Source organism: Balaenoptera ricei, chromosome 1 (assembly GCF_028023285.1).
Source record: "Balaenoptera ricei isolate mBalRic1 chromosome 1, mBalRic1.hap2, whole genome shotgun sequence".
NCBI lineage: Eukaryota > Metazoa > Chordata > Mammalia > Artiodactyla > Balaenopteridae > Balaenoptera > Balaenoptera ricei.
In genome coordinates this window covers 134,597,550-134,619,818 of record NC_082639.1, presented here as the reverse complement: position 1 = coordinate 134,619,818, position 22,269 = coordinate 134,597,550, and the positions used below count along the sequence as shown (strand labels likewise).

Sequence of the window (22,269 nt, the reverse complement as noted above, 5' to 3'; positions counted from 1 at the left end):
CTGTTACACATATTTACAGGTGAGAAATCTGATGCTTAATGAGATTATGACTGATTGTGATTTTTGTCTAATGCCAAACTCAAGAGATAGAGAACAAATATGAAACTAGGCAGTCTGATTTAAACACCTGCTCTTAAGTGGGATAGTACACCACCTACATGGGGAACTATTTTAAACCATTCTGGGTGTAAAACTTGGTTTTTATCCCTTATAAACATAAAAATCACAAATGCTTCTGTTTGCTCAAAAAGACTTATTTTACAAGTTTTATAACAGAAGGTATTTATTTGGGTTTTCAATATCTGATTTGTCAAAAAAATGGAATGCAAAGTTGGTAGTCTAGGGTGTATGATCTTACAAATGCAAGTGATGAACTCTGTTGTAAACAAATATTCTAAAGATTAATTTTGGAAGTAGTAGACTAAGTGGGGTATAGTGCAGTGGAGTATAATACATGTTCCAATAGGATTTTTTTTTTTAATGTCTTCATGTCGTATAAATGAACACTTGTGGGTTGGGATAAAATTTATAGTGACAGTGTTGATACGTCACTAGAAAAGCTCTTAACAGCCACTTTGGTAGCCCAGACACTAAAACTGGAATGACTCCGAGAAAATAAGTATGGCCCTTACACAAGGAAGACATGCAGAGTCATAAAGCAATCTGTACATTTTAAAAGAAACTAGACAATGAAACCAAATGAAACTTGACTGGCCCTTGGTAAAGAAAGAAGGAAAGGAAAAGGAAGGAAAGAGTATGCATGTGGACCTGTGGAGAAATCTGACCATGGAGTGTGTATTAGATATTAGGGAATTACTGACTTTCTCTGGTGTGATACTAGTATTATGGTCATGTAGGTGAATGTTCTTATTCTTAGAAAACACATGCGTAAGTACTTAGGGGTTAAGGGGGCACGATATCTTTTAACTTTCAAACGGCTCACCCAAAAAATATGTTTAATACATGTGTATGTATGTATAAAAAGAAAACTACAAATGCTAACTGTTGAACCTGGGTAACGGTGCATGGGAATTCACCTTTTTTATGGATTTGAAATTTCTCAAGTTAAAAAGTTGGGGAAAAGCATGAGGTTTTTAAGTAACTTTGTTCTATGAAATAGAGAGTTAAAACATATTTCTAAATAGACATGTTGCTTATTATACTGTGATCTTAAATTTGTTCAACCAGGTTAACAAATATAAGTTTATATCTACTTCATATTCATGCCAACAAGTTTATATATTCACACTGGTGACACATCAAAAACCGGCAAATCAGTAAGTGGCAAAATAAGCACAGTAACTGGAGATACAGAGTTGAAAATGGTTGCTGCTGGGGAGCAAGAAACCCTTGATGGGGGGAAGGCTGGGGTGTGGGGGACGTGTAGTGGCAGAGAATAGAGAAGAGCTGTCTTTCTGTGCAAACCTTACCTTATAAAACAATTTCATTCCTCAAATTATATAACTCTATTTTTAAAAATCCAATTAAAAGAACTGCTTTACTTTGTGTTCTTGCTCTTACGGATCCCTTCGTTTCTTCTTATTTCTTACTGTTTTAATGCTTTACTTAATATTAGAAGAAATAAAGTTGACTACCAAGGAACATTGAAAGCCTATTACAAATATATATATATACACATATACACACACACACACACACACACACACACACACACATACACATATATGTATAGCTTTGCTTCTCACCAGGCACAAATCTATTATTGGCAAGAATTTTCATTTTTTTTCCCCCTCATGTAAGTATAATCTCAGAGAGGAAAAATAAACCCCAAATTGTAAAATGTTATGCTATGTTTATATATGGAAAAAATTAACAATTAGTAGTCTTAAAGATGGCACCTAATAAGAGAAAAGCACATAAACATAGTCTATTAAATATTCAAAATTCTCATTTCAGTGTTTGAAATGGTGAAATTCTGACTGTATAGGGAACAAAATGTTTCTGTCACAGTTCAATCAATCAGTTTGTAGTTGGCTGAAATGTGATCAGTTATTTAACAGGATGCTGCTGTATTTAATGTTAAAAGTGGCAAAAACAAATCTGTGTCCAGAGTAACAAGTTTGTAAAAAAGTTCTCCTTCAAAGAACAGAAGAGCCAGTAATTAATAAAGACACGTGTTCAGATTTATTTGGAAATTCACAGTTTCTAATGGCACTAGAGCTCCGTAGTTACATATTGAAAGTCTTCTTTCCACAGCCGTGGATGCTGCACACAGACGGGGTAACTTCCTGCTCCACCTCTGCTCTCATCTGGACCTCTTTTCAATGGGTTTCTATACAATCAGGCCCTCTTGCTCTGAATGGCTAATTGTACAGACTGGAAAAAATTTTAAATCATCTAAAACATACTGTTAACCTAAAGCAGCAACGTAAACAAAAGAGGCTTTAAATAAGTCACATTACAACCAATACCCCCAGAAAGGTATTAGACAAGTTTAAAAACAGTTATTACTAAAAGTGCTCAATAACTTAAATCTTACAACACAAAACGGTCAATTCTCTCCCTTTCAAAAAGAAACTTTCCACTTTCACTCATTACTGTACAAACACATACTTAGAAATCATTTGATTCAAATACAGTCACTGCCAATTATTTTTAAAGAAAAAAGACGAAGACAAACACATTGACGTCACACATGTATATCTCTGCACATTTGTAGCCAATACAAAGCAAACATCAAGGAATAATAATCCCTTTAGACTTGACCAATTAGACAAGGCTTGACAAACTCACGAGCTGGTTCTGTGCATACATACATAGGCAGTGATTATGAGACCTGGACTCATTTGACAAACCTTTGAATTTTCCATTTGTAAGAGAAAACAGTGATCTGAAAGTTGGGAGGACTAGTGCTTATTGTGAATGTTTAAAATGTAATGTAGCTAAGGAAAACCCTTAAAAGTGGCTAAATGAGTTTAAAGGGTGAGTTTATAAAACAATTATTTGCAAATACTAATCATTTGCAAGAAAAGATCCTGTCGGTTTTTTTTTCTTCCCCTTCTCATTGAATTGGTAACCAAAGAAAACTAGTGTGAATAAGTTAAATGAAAATAACATCAAAAGCATCACCACTTACCTAAAAGAACAGACGTAAAAATTCCATCAAGTGTCTGTTTCAAGTGAGTTTGCTAAACAGAGGTCTAGTTGGCCAAGTTTTTAGGATCTTTACACTGTCTTTACTGATCTTTACTGAACTCCAGGCGCAGATCACATTAAAGCCTTGTAGTGTTTGCAGCTTCAAAAAACTAACAAAGTTATAAAAGAAATCAAATGACAGGAAAAGTTCTCCCTCCTCTTCCAGTGGCATTATAAATAGACAAAAGGCACATAAATATGGGAAGGTGCAAGAAATAGGAACAAAGCTAAAGGAAGAGGTTTAGGCTTTCATTCCTATCCCACCCAAGGAACTGGGCTTCCGAATTACTTTTGTCCCAGTAATTAATCTGTGAAAAAAATCTTTATAAAATGTCTACATTGTCCTTGTAGGAAGTGATCAGCCTTGTAAAACTGCAGCTCATTAACCAAGATTGACACAATCCCACCTACTTTTTAAAAAGGCAGAAATAATAATTTCTGAATACTTTTCCCATTAATATTTTCTCCCTTCCCCAAACCCTTCAAATACCACAGACCGTTCTTCAAAGAACAACAAAAGTCTCCAGTATGAAAAGTTGATTAATTTTAAATATGTCCCGAGACTGCTGTAACACCAAGTGTTCCCACGGTGATCTCTTTGTTTCCTTTGATTATGTCATGCAGGCTTGGCAATGATCCTGACTTAGTCTGTATGAGAGTTTTTATCAATTTTCCTTGGTCTTGGACTTTAGACCGCCTTCGTTTCAAAGCCCTCTTCTCAGTTTTTGTCTTTTGGGACTGTCCATTGCACAGACTTGTGCAAGCTGAAATGCCACAAAAATAAGACTCTTCTGACTGTGATGAAGTTTCTGAGCTTCCTTCAGACGGAGGACCCTTATAAGAAGAGTGATAAACTTCGCCCATATTAGAAAAATCTCTCTGGTTCGTAAAAGGCTTTCTTCCTTTTATGTCGCCATTGGCTATAGGGTGCAATGGATGTGCTGGCTTTATGGTCTCAATTTTTTCAGTTTTGTACTTGCAGCGTTTCTTCTATAACACAAGGAAAAGAAAGGGTAGGAATTAGACCTCCAATAGTTACCTAACCAAATTCAGAGAGCTGAGCTACTGGAGTAAAGTGCCATCTCCTGGCAGAAAGTAAAAGAGTATTATAAATAGCAAAACATACTGTTATGTTCTGTACAGATACCATAATTACCTTTTCATTTTGTAAATACTACTCAATCAAACTCTTTACTTATCTGCCACCTCTGAATATAGATTAGGGGGCGATAACTAAAATCTGAATGCCTATTATGTGCCAGACATCATTCTAGTTGCTTTCATGTGTATCTTACTTGCTAACCCTGAAAGGTGAGTATCAATATTCTGTCCCTGGTTACCAAATGAGAAAACCAAGGTTCACAGGTTTGATTCCCTGCCCAAGTTACAAGGTAGTATGTGGTGAAGTTAGGATTGAATCCTAGGCTATTTCAATCCTAACTTCGCCACATACTACCTTTTGGGCCAAGTTACAAGGTAGTAAGTTCTAATGGCCAAGTTCTTTCACCTAGAGACAATTACCTCTAATCAAAATGAGTACAACTTACTTTAAGAGGCAAAATGGAAAAAGCACACACTTTGTAACCAAAAAAGCCTAAGTACAGTCTGATTTTTGGCACCTATTTAATGAGTCATTTAAAGAAGATACAAACTCTGAGTTTCAGTTTTCTCACTTAAAAACTGGGGAGAGTATCGTCTTCAGGTTGATGTGAGGATTACAGGAATAGTGCACACACTGAGTCATTCTTTATTATCACTGCATGTCAGGCAAGCAGCCAGGGGTCAGCAAGTTTTTTCTGTAAAAGCCAGGTAGTAAATATTTTAGGCTTTTCAGGTCACATTCTCTCTTGCATATTCTTTTTTATTTTACAACCCTTTAAAAATGGCTTCAGGCCCGTATAAAACAGGCCACAGGCCATATATAGCCTATGGGTCATAGTTTGCTGACCCCTGTAAACATTTACATCATTATCATCATGATTGAAAATAAACAGTAAGTTTAAGGACCACTTAAAGGTTATATTAAAACTTTCAACCTATTTTTTCATCTACACCCACATAACACACCAATATACTTAAAAGGAAACAAAACATTACCTTTTTTTCTGGAGAGAACTTGAGGGGTTCTACAATGTACAGATCATTTGGGTCTACTGTAAGTAAGAAAAAAAGCAGACGTAAAATGCAGATTATACTATGATTAAATACTATAAATATATTATCCCTTTATGATTATTTTCTTAACAGAACCAGTGAATTTATATTTATATCATATATTTATGCACTTGAAATTAGTAAGCCAAAAGCAATAAGTTAGGAGAGGGCACCATTCTTATTTTGGGCTTGATTGATCATCATCAAATAACTTAAGTTTTTAACTTACTGTGTGTTGGCTATCAGCTATCAGCCAACACAGTAAGGATCCTTGTTTGGGCCAGCTCTACCCTCTTACGTGGTGAGAAAAATCACATTCCAGGTAAGCTAATACCAAACCTACAGATCATCTGAATATTTTTCCAGAAGACTAAACTCTATACTGTGTTGCAAATATGGGTTAACTATGTGCAACAAGCAGTTGTGACTGTGTATGAAAGCCAGTTAAAGGAACATACAAAAAGAGGTCTAAGAAGTTTTTTCTAATTGTTTATTACTATGATTTACTGTGATCAAAACTATGATTTATTGTGATCAAAACTATGAACTCCAAAATCTTAAAATAGCTTGAATATGCAATATCAGCGATCAAGCAATAATGAATAAACACTCTGGCGTGGTGAGTAAATTAGAAATACTAGTCTTAGGTTGCTGAGATTTCATTACTTTAGCACATTCACGACAGCTCTATGCCACCCCCACCCTGACAAGATAAACACGTATATAAAAGAGGCGCTCTGAGACTTCAGTCCTATTCAATCCACTAAAAGTAAATGATTTATAGTCTGATGCAGGCAGAAGTTTATAAGTAGTAAACTCACTATAAAAGTTCATGTACCGGAAATTTACTAACAACATGATTCAACGAATTATAATTTTTTCATTGTCTTAGAAATTTGTTGAGAAAGTCACCAAATACATAAAAGTATCCAAGATTCCTTTAACTAGTCATTTCTATCAGATTACTAATCTCATTCAAATTGCTTTTTTAAAAAACATGATGTCTACTTCTAGGAATGGTTGTTAATGGTTTTCAGATCAACCACAAGCAATTAAGTATGAATTTTAAAAAAAATCACTAACAGCACTGAAGGGCTGTCAAGACTAAGTAAGTAATCCCAGGCCACAATTGAAGGAAAAGTAGGAACCCAGACAGTCAAGTGGAACACAAAAGTCATTTTTGTCCTGAGAGCTTGCTGCCACTGCCCAGCATCATGAGAGAGAATCATACTACATATTACTAGCCTGGGAAAGGTCAAAATTCAAAGTACAATTTTAACTGAATGCATATTGCTTTCACACGTCATGAAGTTGAAAAATTAAGTCTGTCGTGAAGTTGAAAAATTAAGTCAAACCATCATAAGCTGGGGACCACCTGTACATTATAGTCCCCTTTCAACAAAAAATTACAAGGCATTTAAAACGGGGCAAACACAGTTTGAAAAGACTAAACGTGCATTAGAACCAGAGTTAGATATGGAAGGAATGCTGAAATTATTAGACCAGGAATTTTTAAAAACCATGATTAATATACTAAGGACTTAAGTGGAAAAAAGTAGACAACATGCAAGAACAGGTGGATAATGTAAGCAGAAAAATTCTAAAAAGGAATTAAAAAGAAATGCTAGAGATCAAACACAGTAACAGAAATGAAGAATGCCTCTGATGGGTTCATTTGTAGACTGAACACAGCTGAGCAAAGAATAACTGAGGCTGAGGATATGACAATAGAAATTTCCAAAACTAAAAAGTAAAGAGAAAAACGAATTTTAAAAAAATGAACAGAATACCGAAAAACTGCGGGACAACTACAAAAGGTGTAACATACGAGTAACGAGAATACAGAAAGACAAGAGTGGGAGAATGGAACAGAAGCAATATTGTAAGTAATAATGACAGAATTTCCCCAAATTAATGTCTGACAGCAACCACAGATCCAGGAAACTCAGAATACCAAGAAGGACAAGTGCCAAAATTACTACACCCAGGCATTTCATATACAAACTTCAAAAAATCAAAGATACAAGCTAAAACTGAGGAATTGTTGCCAATAGACCTGCTTTTGCAAGAAATGTTAAAAGTAGTTCTTCAGAAAGGAAAATAATACAGGTCAGAAACTCCGATCTGCATAAAAAAAGGAAGAGTATCAGAGAACGAGTAAGTGAAGGTAAGATAAAAACTTTTCTTATTCTTAACCCATAACGTAACAACTTGTTCAAAACAATAATAGCAACAACGTATTTGAGTATGCTTATGTAACTATACATGCTTATATAGAAGTAAAAAGAATGACAGAAATGATATAAGGGATTGAAGGGAGGAATTAGGAATATTTTGTTATTATAAAATATTCATATTACCTGTAAAGTAGTACAGTGTGATTTGAAAGGGGACTTGTGGGACTTCCCTGGTGGCGCAGTGGTTAAGAATCCTCCTGCCAATGCAGGGGACATGGGTTTGATCCCTGGTCCGGGAAGATCCCACAGGCCGCGGAGCAACTAACCCCGTGAGCCACAACTACTGAGCCCGCATGCTGCAACTACTGAAGCCCGCGTGCCTAGAGCCCGTGCTCTGCAACGAGAAGCCACCGCAATGAGAAGCCCGCACACCACAACGAAGAGCAGCCCCCGCTTGCTGCAACTAGACAAAGCCTATGCGCAGCCACAAAAGATCCCACATGCCACAACTAAGACCCAATGCAGCCAGAAGTAAATAAATATTTAAAAAAAAAGACTCCATGTAAAATAGGTTGTCTCAAGAGTGAAATAGATTACCTGCATGAAATAAGATATCTGCAACATTTAACCAACCAATAATTAGAATCCAAATCTTAAAAATAACTATAAACCAGTACGAAAGAGAGAAACAACTCACTCAGTAAAAGAACAGGCAAAAACCTTTAATGCCCAGGAACGTCAAATGAATAAAAGGCATAAGTAAACATGCTCAACCCCACTAGTAATCAGGTAATGCAAATTACAATTGCAATGAGGTTAAACACTTTAAAATTTGACAATTCTAAGTGCGTGCTGGTAAAAACATAGAATAATGGGAATTCTCATGGTACTGGTGGAAGGATAAACTGATATGACCGCTTTGGAAAAGTTTGCCATTATCTTATAACTTGTAGATAAGCATACCCTACAACCCAGCAATTTTACATCTAGGTAATATTCCTAGAGAAACTCATGCAACTATGTGCCGGTATACAAACAAAGGGAATGTTTACAGCAGCATTATCTGTAATAGCCCCAAACTGTAAACAACACAGTAGAATGGATAACTACATTGTGATTTAGTCAGTTACTGAAATACTATACAATATTGAAAATGAAGTATAATCATGTATATGAACCTTACATATAGAAAGCTGAAAGAAAGAAGACAAAAAAGAATATATATGGTATGATTCCATTTATCAAAAGCTCAAAACCAGGCAAAAATCAAATTATATTGTTGAGGAATCCAAACACTAATGGTAAAACTATTAAGAAAATGAAGAATATGACTATTTCAAAAGTCAAGACAGCTACCTCTACAGGAGCAATACCAAAAGTGCTGGCCTTGTTCTATTTCTTGATCTGGGTGTTAGTTACACAGGTGTTCACTTTATAATTACTTTGCATGTTGTGCATTTCAGTTTTGTGCACTTTTTTGTATTTCACTTATTTTATAATAAAAATGTCTTACAAAAATCAAAACAATTTTGGTCCACCTGGCTGGTCAACAAAAGTGAGAGACGCAAATCAAAGTATAAACTACAAAACACTGATGAAAGAAATTAAAGAAGGTACAAAAAAATGTAAAGACATCTCACGTTCATGACTGGAAGACTTCATATTGTCAAGATGTCCATACTACCAAAACGATCTATAGATTAAGCATAATCCCTATCAAAATCCTAATAGCATTCTTTTGCTGAAATGCATCCTAAAATTCATATCAAATTCCAAGTGATCTTAAATATGCAAAACAATTTTTAAAAAATAAAAATAGAGGACTCACACTGCCTGATTTCAAAACACATCACAAAGCTACAGTAATCAAAACAGTGTGGTACTGGTATAAAGAGGCATACAGACCAATGGAATAAAAAAAAAGCCCAGAAATAAATCCTCTCACAAATGGTCAAATAATCTTCAACAAGGGTGGCAAGACCACTCAATGGGGAATGAACAGTCTCTTCAACAAATAGTGCTGGGAAAACTGGATATCCACATGCAAAAGAATGAAGTTGAACCCTTATCTTACATCATACATAATTAACTGAAAACATACATCATACAAAAATTAACTGAAAATGGATTAAGAACCTAAACATAAAACCTTAAACTATAAAATTCCTAGAAGAAAACACAGAAGGAAAACTTCATGACATTGGCCTTGGCAGTGATTTCTTGGATGTGACATTTAAAGTACAAGCAACAAAAGCAAAAATAGACAAATGGGACTACATCAAACTTAAAAAATTTTTGTCCATCAAAGGACACAATCAACAGAGTGAAAACTCAACCTACAAAATGGGAGAATATAGCTGCAAATCATATATCTGATAAGGGATTGATATCCAGAATATATAGAACTCTTACAATTAAACAATAAAAAATAACCTGATTTAAAAATGAGCAAAGGACTTGAATAGACATTTCTTCAAAGATGATTTACAAATGGCCAACAAGCACATGAAAAGATGCTCAACATCACTAATCATCAGAGAAACACAAATCAAAAGCAAAATGAGATGTCACCTCACATCCATTAGGATGGCTACTATCAAAATAGAAAACAAGGACTGGTGAGGATGTGGAGAAATCTGGAACCACTGTGCACTGTTGGTGGAACTGTAAAATGGTGCAACCACTATGACACTGTAAAGTTTCTTCAAAAAAAGAACTACCATATGATCCAGCAATCCCATTTGAGTACATAGTTGACCCTTGAAAAACATGGATTTGAACTGCATGAGTCAACTTAAACATGGATTTTTTTCAACAGTAAATACTACAGTACTACACAATATGTGGTTGGCTGAATCTGCGGATCCAGAACCTCAGATACGGAGGAACCAGATATGGAGGGCCAACTATAAATTATACATGGATTTTCAACTGCACAGAGACTCAGTGCCCCTAACTCCAGCACTGTTCAAGGGTCAACTATATATCCAGAAGAACTGAAAGCAAGGTCTTAAAGATATATTTGCACACTCATGTTCACAGCAGCGTTATTTCACAATAGCCAAGAGGTAGAAGCAACCCAAATGCCCATCAACAGATGAATAAACAAAACATGATTATATCTGTACAACAGGATATTCAGTCTTAAAAAAGAAGAAAATCCTGTCACATGCTACAACATGGATGAAACTTGAGGACACTAAGCTAAGTGAAATAAGTCAGTCAGAGAAAGACAACTCATGTAAGAGGAATCTTATATTATTTATCTAAAATATTCAAATTCACAGAAACAGAAAACACAGCGAAGGTTATCAGGGGCTGGGAGGAGAGGAAAAAAGGGATTGGTTTAATGGATATAGAGTTTCAGATTTACAAAATGGAAAAGTTCTGGAGATCTGTTTCACATGACTGTGAATATACTTAACATTACTGAACTATACACTTAAAAAGTAAATTTTTAAGAGCAAATTAAATTTCAAGATGGTAAATTTTACATGTCTTTTACTACAGCAAGAAAACAAAATAAGACATGGACCCTTCTCACTGAGCTTAGAATTAAAAATAAGGCAAGTACAGGATGGCTAAAATCAAAGTAGGCTATAATAAATGCCTTAAGAAGAGATTTAATTCAAACAGGAGAATAAATAAATGAATTAACAAACAGCGGAATCAGAATTAAAGCCAGCTTCCTGCCTACTGTACTCAACTGTTTTAACTGTAAAGATGAACCAAGATGACACAGTTGTTTAAAACAGAAGTATTTCTATTATCAGGTACAAAAGGCTATTCTATCTGGCTTTGAAGAGTTACATAGAGAAAAGAAATAGTAAAATAGGATTTCAACTAACTTAAAATGAGACTAGAAATGCTGAGAAGGAAAAACATCTCAACATATTTCCTAATCACACGAACGCAGCTCAAATAAGTAATGTACATACACCCACCACAACGGCTAAAAGACCAACAATACTAAATGTTAATAGGGATATGGAACAAATGGAACTCTCAAAAAGAGCTGATGGGAGGGCAAATTCATACAACACTCTGCAAAACTGTGTGGCAGTATTTACTAAGGTGGAATATACACAATCTTATGATAGAGCAATCCCATTTCTAGGTATATACCCAACAGATGTGTGTTCATGTGTTCGCCAAAAGATATGTAATAGCCTCAAACTGAAATAATCCAACGTAAATGAATAATGTATAGTATGTTTGTATAATGGAATACTATACAGGAATAAGAGTAAACAAACTACAACTATACTCAATGACATGGTGAATCTCACAATATCAAAATATGTAGTGGCTGTACTGAGAGGGGATGGGCAGTGTAGAGCACAGGAAGTTTCTGGGGTGCTGGATAATGTTCTGCTTCTTAATCTGGGTGTTGGTCACACAGGTATGTTCAGTTTGTGAAAATCCACCAAGCTTCACATACGATAAGTACACTTTCCTGTACAAGTTATACTTCACTTAAAAAACTCAGTTATAAAAAGATACATCAGCCAAAAGAAGAAAGAAAGAGAAAAAGGCAGGAACTCGGATGAAATTTACTAGTCGTAAGTAAACACACATGTAATGGATTAAGTCTGTAAAGTTTTGTGATAACAGTAAACCAGAGACTCTCAGGAATGATTGCTTAAATGATTGAATCAATTGAAACATGCTGCTCAGTTACTAAATCCTAAAGAAAGAGAATCCAATGATTATTAAGAAAGCACTAGTTGAAATATATCATTAATTTGGCTACTTTAATATTGCTATGAAGATAAGCACTAATTACAGTACTAATTATAAAAAGTACTGATACAGGAAAACAACCACTCAGCACACACCCATTCATTTAAATTTAAGTATTCATTAAGTGTTAGACAATGGAATACTATTATAGACCCTGGGCTATGAAAAGGAGAAAGACCTGATTTATTTTTCAGAAAGTGCCTCACAGACCTAAACTAGAGACAAAAGGGGTCCTACCTGTACAGGAAGAGAAGGCAGATAAGCACAGGATACTATAGGAGCACATTCAGGTTTTCCATATCTGCTGAACTTTCTCAAACACCCCTTTCTAAAAAGAAATACTTCTAAACAGGAGCATGTGCAAATAAGGCTACCAGTGGCTAATTTCACTAAGCCCCCCACCCCACCCTCTGGGCTTTTAGGAACAAAGATAGATTTAAAGTGTGGAAATGGTAAAGTGGCTTTGACACTGCACAAACAAAGCCTACTTATACCCACTGTTCTGTTGCAGATGGTCTCGAACACAACATTGACATTATGCTTCTGCTAGAAGGAAGCTAGATTCATGTTTCTATACACGTATTACATATCCACAAAAATCTACCTTCTTTCCCAGTTAATTGTAGAGACTTGGATCTGATGAGTGGGAATGACGTTCTCCTTTTCAAACTCATATCATCATAGGAAGAGAAACACCTAACATTAAGAAAAAACAACATTGGGCACAATGAGTAAAATACATGTAATTTACTCTGTAGTTGGGGCTAGACAGACGTTAGAGAACTGTTCATGCCACATAGGACTAATCTCTAAAGTAACACTCCAGTTATTGATAACACATGTAAAAAAAATTTAAGGATCATTCTCTAAAAGGTGTTGTATTAGAATACCTATTCTCCTTCTCCCCCTTTAAATTCCACATTGAAGCATCTTTCACAACCATTTCAAGGGTTTTTATGCACTTACTATCAGTGTTTTCTCTATTAGAGTCTATAGAACCTTCCAGGCATAGGACCATCTCACTAGTTCCAATGATGTTAACATTTTGGTTTCAAGATAATCATACGGGGAAAGAAATTATCTCAGTATCCTTTATTTGCTCAAATTTCTCAAAGGTATAAGAGGAACTGGACTTCCCTGGCAGTCCAGTGGTTAAGACAGCGTGCTTCCAATGCAAGGGGCATGGGTTCAATCCCTGATCGGGGAAGTAAGATCCCACATGCTGCGCAGTGTGGCCAAAAAATAAAAAATAAAAATAAGAGGAAAACTGAAATATAATGCTGCCTTACCTTTTAGGGCTTGGATACTGATTACTTTTAGGAAGTTTTGAAATATAATCTCCATCAAATTGAGAAGTGTTTCGACAACGCTGCATACAAAGCATCAGTCCCAAGACAACACAGAGAACCAAAGATATGACAAGATAGCTTTGTCGATCTGAAACCTGAGATGAGAAGAGGGCTTAATAATAATAATAATTTGAAAACTATATTAGAAAAAAATACAATGGGATCTAAAGTTCAAAGGACAAATCATTTTAAACATTTTTTTTCAGAGTGCTTCAAAACTGTAAATGCAGGGCCTGCTCTTTGAAAATGTACTACGAAGGCGATGTTTTACTTTTTCTTCTCCCCCGCTCCATTCTTTAAAAATTTTCAAACCTATGGAAAAGTTTTAAAAATAGTATAATACAATGAATATAACATAATATGCCTTTCACCAATCATTAACATGTTCTCCAATCATTTTGCCACATATGTTCCATTTTTTCATTTGTACTATCTTCTCCTTGGTGAGAAAAAAAAAAACCATGCTTACCTATCTTTCCCATCTTATAAAACTAAACCACCAATGGCCCAGTGATTTAAGCCTGGGGATCACCCTTAATTCCTCACGTCCCACATCCAATCTTTCAGCAAGGCTTGTCTTTCTACCTCTAAAATATATCCTGAATTCAGCAACTTCACAATGTTCTCCACTTCTAAAATGCTAGTCCAAGCCAACATCACCTCACCCAGGCTACTGCAATTGCCTCCTTAATTGGTTTCCTCCCCACTTCCACTCTTGCTGGTCTCTAAGAGGCAATTCTCTATAGAGCAACAGACAGGGAGTTTCTCAAAGTGTTTTCAATGAGATGATCCATGTTACTTCTTTACTGAATACTTTCCAATGACTTGCAGTGATTAGAATAAAATTCAAACTCTATATTGCCTACAAAGGCCTACATGACCAGGTCTCTGCCAATTTCCTAAACTCATTTCTTACCCTTACTTCTCTCATTCACTCTGCTCCAGCCACACCACACTGTTTCTAGTCACAGGCCCTTTGCCCTACTTCTGCTACTAACAGATTTGTTCTGACCCCAGGCTCTGTGTGGACGCTAACTCCTCTTGAGCACTCAGTTCTAATGCCACCTCCTCAGGCAAGCCTTCCAACATCACCGTAGCTAAAGCAGCAACACTTAAAGCACCACCAGTCCACACACACAAGTTTCACTCTCTACCCCACTGTCCTTCATATATATTTACTGTATGTATTCCCTCTCTCCCCCAGGTGAGAGGGCCCTGTTGAGGCTAGGGACTCTTCACTGCTGTATGCCTCAACCTAGAACTGGACAGCTCATGCTTCACACACACTGGTAGCTCAATAAATACTGCTTAAATCAATGAAAAAATTGTTTCATTAAGCAATTAATAAGCCTATTTGAACTGAAAATGAAGTATATATTGCAACTACCAATGGTTTACAAAAGGCCTAACAGAATTGCTTTATAACTGTAATTTAGGTTAAGACCTAAACTATGAAAGCTGTGTTTTCCAAAAGATTATGACAATTAATATATTTTCAAAACTTTAAAATGCCACATTCTGGTGTTCTGAAAAAGTTCTTTATAAATGACAATCTTCTTCGATTAAAGTTCTTAGATATGAAGCCTGCCTTTATGACACCGTTTCCTACAATACCATCAATAACAATTACCTCATGTTTTAATTCTGCTACTGTTGTTGATAAATTTGAAACAAGCTGTGTCATGTTGGTCAGTTGTGCTTGTAGCAACTGGATGGCTTCAGTTTGCCGCTGATCCTATAATAAAGGAGGAAATAAATATTATTTTCCTTTGTGTTTCATGTGTACTTTAACTACATTATAAATTCAAATAAAAAATCTGGAAAAACTGTTAAATTCCTCAGGGCGGGGGGGGGACATATTAATAGGAAGCTCTTAATGAATGAATACTGTAAACTTGGACCAGAAATTTTTAAAAAAGACATAAAACACTTCAAGAATCTAAGACTATTCAACCTTCCTCCCCTGCCCCAAGCCAAAAAAACCCAAAACCCAAAAACCAAAAAACCTTTTGCCATTCACTGCTACCATGTAGAATATTGTCTAACAGACGCTAATAAACTGCTTTTCAAGTTAATATGGGCTCCATATGTATAAACCAGTATATAACCAGCTATACACAAAATAGTCACTTTGTCAAGCATGCTTTTTTTTTTTTTTAAACCAAAGCAGTCAATACAAAGACATGTTGAAAAATTGTTGAAGAATGTTTCTGGATATCAAGCAGGCTCATACCAAGAAGGTTTTAAAAGTTCTATTTCACAGCATATTAGGATGGAACTTAGGATGTCACAGTCAAAAAACTACAACAGATCCTCTAGTCAACCAGTGAAAAGAAATTCATCAAAAACACCCATCTTTCCAGCTCTGAATTTCAGAAACTTTTATAATCAACAGACATGTCTTTATTTAAAATATCACTTGCATGCATATTTTAGAGACTTATGCAATATACTCATGGTCATGAACCTACGTTAGGTAGACTATACTGAAAATTTCAACTAACTAGTGAATTTAGGAAGAAGGAAAAGAGGGCAGAAAGAAGTCAAGGAAATCTAACACTCTAATTTAGGACCCTCTATGAAATAGCTACATAACCATTTATTATTCTAAACCTAAGTTTTTGAAATTTAGATTTAAATAATCTTTAAGTCTCCACTGTGTATGTGGGGGTGAGTAGGCGGATGTATAAAACTGTAACAAGAAGTTTCACTTACTTCCCTCACTGTGATCCACTGTGGTACTTTCTATCCTACTTCATCTTTTTAAAATGCTGAATGTGATTCATTAAACTGTTTCTTTTGACTCACTTTTGACAAACACTGAGAAATTCTAGACAGTTTTAAAGGACAAGTTATTACAGTTATTAAATTGGTTAACACTTCTAATCAAGATTTACTTCCAATAGTGTTAATGATACACAAGATTATTTAAAAGTACTTAAACAAGTCTTTCATAAAGCATAGATGTTAAATATAAAGGGAAAATATAGAGGGAAAATGTTAATGAAGAACTAAATAAATACTGTGTTCATGGGTCAGAGGACTTAATACTATTAACATGTCAATTCTCCAAACTGATCTATAAGTTCAACACAAACCCAATCAAGATCCAAACAGGTTTTTGTTTGTTTGTTTGTTTTTGGTAGCAACTGACAAGCTGATTCTAAAATCTGTATTAGTCAAATCCAGATTAGCCGAAACAATTTTGGACAAGTGCAAAGTTGGAGGATTCACTCTACCTGATTTCAAGAGTTCCTATAAAGCTACAGTAATCACAACAGTGCAGTATAAGCAAAAAGACAGACATAGATGAACAAAGCAGAAGAGAATTCCAGAAACAAATCCACATGTATATGGTGAATTGATTTTCATCAAAAGTGCAAAGGAAATCCAGTGGAGAAAAGATAGTCCTTTCCACAAATGATGCTGGAAGAAAGGAATATTCATGTTTCTCAATCCCCTCCCTCACAAAAAAAGAACTTTGATCCATAGTCTGTAACATGTAAAAATTAAAATGGATCATAAACCAAATGTAAAACTAAAACTATGCAAATTCTAAAAGAAAACAGGAAAACAATCTTTGTGACTTTGGGTTAGGCAAAGAGAAAACAGGTAAATTGGGCTTCAATGAATTAAATTCGGCTCTTCAAAAGATATGTTTAAGAGAATGACAAAACAAGTAATGGATTGGGAGAAAATATTTGCAAAGCCTGTCTCTGATAAAGGACTCATACTAAGAATATGTAAACAACTTTCAAACCTCAATTTTAGAAAAAAAAAAAAAAAAAGAGGGGTGGGGAAAAACTTTGTGTGGAACCACAATTATAACGTGTCACAAACTGGGAGTAAGATGCAACTAAACTCTGCAACCTGAGGCCTCCTCACCTCACCTTACCTTCCCTTAGTCCCAAATAACCTTTTAAAAAAGTTAAATATAAAATTTCTTCATGATGGTAACACACTATAAAAACTTATTAATGAACATCACATTTAATGCTGCAATACTGAAATCAATCCCTTAAAATCAACAAGACAGGGGAATGGCCACTATCAGTCCTATTGCATCACTGTACAGCTCTAGGCAAGAGATAAGAGGAAAAAAGAAGAAATAAAAAGGTATAAGGATTAAAAAGAAATAGAGCTGTTTATTTGCAACCAATAAAACTGTCTACACAGAAAACCACAAATGATTTTAGAGTTTAACAAAGTTGCCAAAAAGTCCACTGCACTTCTACACACATACAGATACATACAGATCTTGAAATGTAATACAAATAATGCTCAAGAAAATTTTCTCTTGAGGAGATACGGATGCTAACAGCTAGAAAACATCATATTACAGCTTAATCATCAGCCATCAGGGAAAAAGTGAACCAACACTACTTATCCTTCTTACCAGAGAGATCTTACAAAATTCAATGGAAATTTATATAAAAAGTAAATAAGATATGAAGATGACCAACCTGCTCCTCTGCTATTCTTGAAGTATTCTGAAGTTTTACTATTGTCTTATTGAAAGCCTTTTGCATTTCTTCCATTTGTTTTCGGTACCTATGGAGTAAGAATTGATTTAAATTGGTTTTAATTTCTTATTTATTAACTTATTACTGGAAACACACTTCTGATTTCAATATGTAAGATAAATCCATATTTCTGAAAATGACTCTTACTGAACCCTGTGCAACACAGGAAAACTTACAAAGGTAAAATAAAGAGGTCCCTTGAGGTATTTGCTACCTCAAAATCAATTCTATGTTCCTCACTGCTATAAAAGATTTACTAGTCGCATATATAGTCAATAATTTATGACAAAGGACCCATGAATATACAATGGGGAAAGGACAGTCACTTCAATAAATGGTGCTGGGAAAACTGAACAGCCACATGCAACAAAATGAAACTGGACCCCTATCTTATACCATACACAAAAATTAACTCAAAATGTATTAAAGACTTGAACGTAAAACCTGAAACAACAGAACTCCTAAAAGAAAACACAGGCGGTAAGCTCCTTGACATGAGTCTTGGAAATGTTTTTTGGATTTAACACCAAAAGCAAAGGCAATAAATGCAAAAAAACCAAGTGGGACTACATCAAACTGAAAAACTTCTTACAAAGCAAAAGAAACCATCAACTTAATGAAAAGGTTACCTAGAGACCTGCGCTCTAGAGCCCACGCACCGCAACTACTGAAGCCCGCGCGCTTGCAACTACTGAGGCCGCACACCTAGAGCCCGTGCTCCGCAACAAGAGAAGCCACTGCAACGAGAAGCCCGCGCACCGCAACGAAGAGTAGCCCCGCTTGCCACAACTAGAGCAAGCCCACGTGCAGCAACAAAGACCCAATGCAGCCAAAAATAAATAAAACATTAAAAAAAGAACATTGGCAGAGAATCTCAATAGATATTTTTCCAAAGAAAACAGATAGATGGCTAACAGGTGAAAGATGAAAAGATGCTCAACATCATTAATCATCAGGGACATGCAAATCAAAATCACAATGAGTTATCACCTCACATCTGTTAAAATTGCTATTATCAAAAAGAGAAAAAATAACATGTTGGCGAGGATACAGAGAAAAGGGAACCCTTGTACACTGTTGGTGGGAATGTAAATTGGTGCAGCCACTATGAAAAACAGTATGGAGGTTTCTCAAAAAATCAAAAATAGAACTGCCATATGATTTAGCAATTCCACTTTTGAGTATTTATCTGAAGGAAAAAAACCACTAACTTGAAAAGATATCTGCACCCCCATGTTCAGTGCAGCATTATATACAATAGTCATGACCTGGAAGCAAACTAAGTATCCATCAATAGAAGAATAGATAAAGAAAATGTGGTATGTGTATACCAAGGAACATTATTCAGCCATAAAAAAGAAGAAAGTCTTGCCATTCGCAACAACATGGATGGACCTTGAGGGCATTACTCTAACTGAAATAAGTTAGACAGAGAAGGACAAATATCATATGATCTCACTTACATGTGCAATCTAAATAAAAGGAAAAAAAATCTTGAACTCATAGATACAGAGAACAGATTGGTGATTGCCAAGGCGGGGGGTGGGGGTGGGCAAAACTGATGAAGCAGGTCAAAAGGTAAAACTTTAAATGAATAAGTAACAGGAATATAATGTACAGCATGTTGACTATAGTTGATAATATTGGATTGTATATTTGAAAGTTGCTAACAGAGTAGATCTTCAAATTTCTTACCACAAGGAAAAAAGAAAAGTTGTATGTGGTGATAATATTAACCAGACTTATTGTGGTAATCATTTAGCAATATATACAAATATCAAATCATTATGTTATATGCCTGAAACTAATACAATGTTATATGTCAATTACATCTCAATTAAAGACTTATTAGTGATTTCTGTGGTTCCTTTAGTGGGGCAAATAGGGTGGGGGTGGGGAGAGGCAAGAACAGGTATGATGTAGGCATGCACACACACCCACAGAAAATTTGCCAATAAATTATATGTATGAATTAAGAAGAAACCCCTTTCAGGATATAATGACGACCTTAGTGACATTTCATTAGCAGCATTTTAATTTAAGAAGATTACGAAAAGGTAGCCGTTTCAGAAATTCTGGGCATTGAGTGCCTAGGTGGTTACAAAATGTTGGAAAAGCCCTAAGGATGCTGGATACTTAAGGAATAAAAAAAAAAAGTAAATAGGCTTAAAAAGTGGAGAACTGTGCCTGAGACCTTCATCACTGCATAAGCAAACTGGGATGTGGCCTCTGGCATTTTTCTAATCTTCACTTATTTAAACTCTTAAATAATATCTGGTCAAGTTCCACATAGAGCTTTAAAGTCTACAGACTAATTTTTCCCATGAGTGCGCTGGGAATCAAACAGCAAAAGTGGCTAAAGTTAAGCAACAGAAGAAAGGAGAACCTGATTATAGATAATTCAAACTTATCAGCCTAATAATAGTCACTTAGTAATACTTCTAGAAAAGGAAATCAATTCTTAAGATCACTGATCAACAGCCAAATAACTTTCTTTCTCTCTCCAGTTAAAATGGTGCTTATTACTATTATACCATGAGATAATTAAATCCTCTCCTTCTCTAGTCACAGATTATACTTTACTACTTAACTCACTGTGCAAAGTGGATTGTGCTAATTCATAATAAAGCTTACCTTTGGCTAAGTTCCTCCAGATAGCGACCACTGAGAGACATGTTAACTTCTAAGGCTTTAATACGGTTATTAAGTCTCATAAATACTGATTCCTTTTGGTTTGATCCATGTACAAGATTTCCATTAGCATATCCTAGATCTGAAGAATTTTGCAATTCAGCATAAAAATCTGTAGCTGTCCTCTGTAACCCTCTTAAAAGGGCATCTTCTGGAGACTGTTCTTCCTCTTTTGCTTCAGGTAATGAAGAAGAATCCACAACAGGAGTCAAAATTTGCTTTGGTGTGTCAGCTATGTTCATTTTGGCTTCCCCATCTTCACTGTCTGGCACAGTAGCTGTGTTTACAGGTGACACTATTGTTTCGGATAGCTTTGTGATAATTTGCATGGAGTCTTCTTTTACAATATTATCCATTACTTCATCAAGGTTTTTTGTTTCATAGGTCACAGTTGGTTTCTCTATAGAACTAAAACTCTCAGACCTTTTTTCTGTTTCATTATCAACCTCAACAGAACTCTCTTGGGGAATCACTTGTGATGGCGTACGCCCTGCCTCATATTTAATAGGCTCAGATACTTCTATTTTAGATAATGAATTGATTTCTGGAGTAACATCTAAGAGAAGAGACTGAGAAAGAGTTTGAGGATGGCTTGGTTCAAGTTTAATTGCATCTAAAGTGTGATTAATCAAACCTCCCTGGTGCACACTACTTAAGTCACCTAGAACAATAGTTTCAGCTTTCTTTTCCTTACTCTTACTGTCTGGTTCTCCACCTGGAGGTTGCAATACTGAAACATCTACTGATTCTTCAGGAAGTACTAATGGTGATTGAGCTGACACAAGATACTCCTTTTCTTTGCTCATAGCAGTTCTGCTGCGTTGCCGATAATGAGCAACTCTAACTGAACACCATTTATATATGTACTCCGAAAAACTAGAAATACAACAAATTGTGGTCAGTTCACTGCAAAATATGTGTGTCTCTGACTCAAACCAAGGTGACGTTTCATCCTCTTGTTCACCACTACCCAGAAGGGTCACTGTAGAAGGACTTGCCTCCTCTTCCTCTTCTTGAACTAGCTGTACAATGGGACCCTCTTTTGTAGTATCTGGTGATGATGGCTCTGTGTCATGTACAAGTCCTTCAGTAGTTACAAACCTAGAAATACATATCCATAATTATGTTTAAGGAAAATAAATGTATCATACATAAGATAAAAGGAAGGCTGGAAATACAGAAAACACTCAATTTACTTTGGATGAGTTATTTCGCTTCAAATCACTTTCATTATAAAAACAGTATTATTCAGAAATGGTAACAGAAAGATAATTTATCAAGTGACCAGCCAGATAATTCAAATCACCATATTTACCAAATCAAATTTTTCTTTAAACTCTGTTTAAGAGTTGTTTGTATGTGAATATTTCCATTTACTGAACGTTTCATGTAACTTTCCTCCCATAAATATTCACCAATATTACAAGCCTCATCACCCCTTATATCAGAAATTGAGCTACCCAGAGCTAGTCCCAG

General features: G+C 35.4%; 1 protein-coding gene and 1 non-coding gene across 3 annotated transcripts in view; one reads left to right on the top strand and one right to left on the bottom strand.

The window, feature by feature from the left end:
* Positions 1-568: 568 nt before the first annotated feature.
* On the top strand, positions 569-673 carry LOC132354699 (U6 spliceosomal RNA). The gene has a single exon (XR_009499371.1). It is a non-coding gene; the product is annotated as a U6 spliceosomal RNA (small nuclear RNA).
* A 1,449-nt stretch (positions 674-2,122) lies between these two features.
* SUCO (SUN domain containing ossification factor) overlaps positions 2,123-22,269 on the bottom strand; it is a 72,560-nt gene continuing 52,413 nt past the window's right edge. For both annotated transcript variants that reach the window (XM_059936482.1, XM_059936474.1), the window contains 7 exons: positions 20,737-21,894; positions 18,043-18,130; positions 15,210-15,314; positions 13,520-13,674; positions 12,835-12,926; positions 5,254-5,309; positions 2,123-4,146 (listed from right to left, as the gene is read on the bottom strand). In XM_059936482.1, the coding sequence (XP_059792465.1) occupies positions 3,703-4,146; positions 5,254-5,309; positions 12,835-12,926; positions 13,520-13,674; positions 15,210-15,314; positions 18,043-18,130; positions 20,737-21,894 (2,098 nt within the window). In that variant the 3' untranslated portion in view covers positions 2,123-3,702. The remainder of the gene's footprint in view (positions 4,147-5,253; positions 5,310-12,834; positions 12,927-13,519; positions 13,675-15,209; positions 15,315-18,042; positions 18,131-20,736; positions 21,895-22,269) is intronic.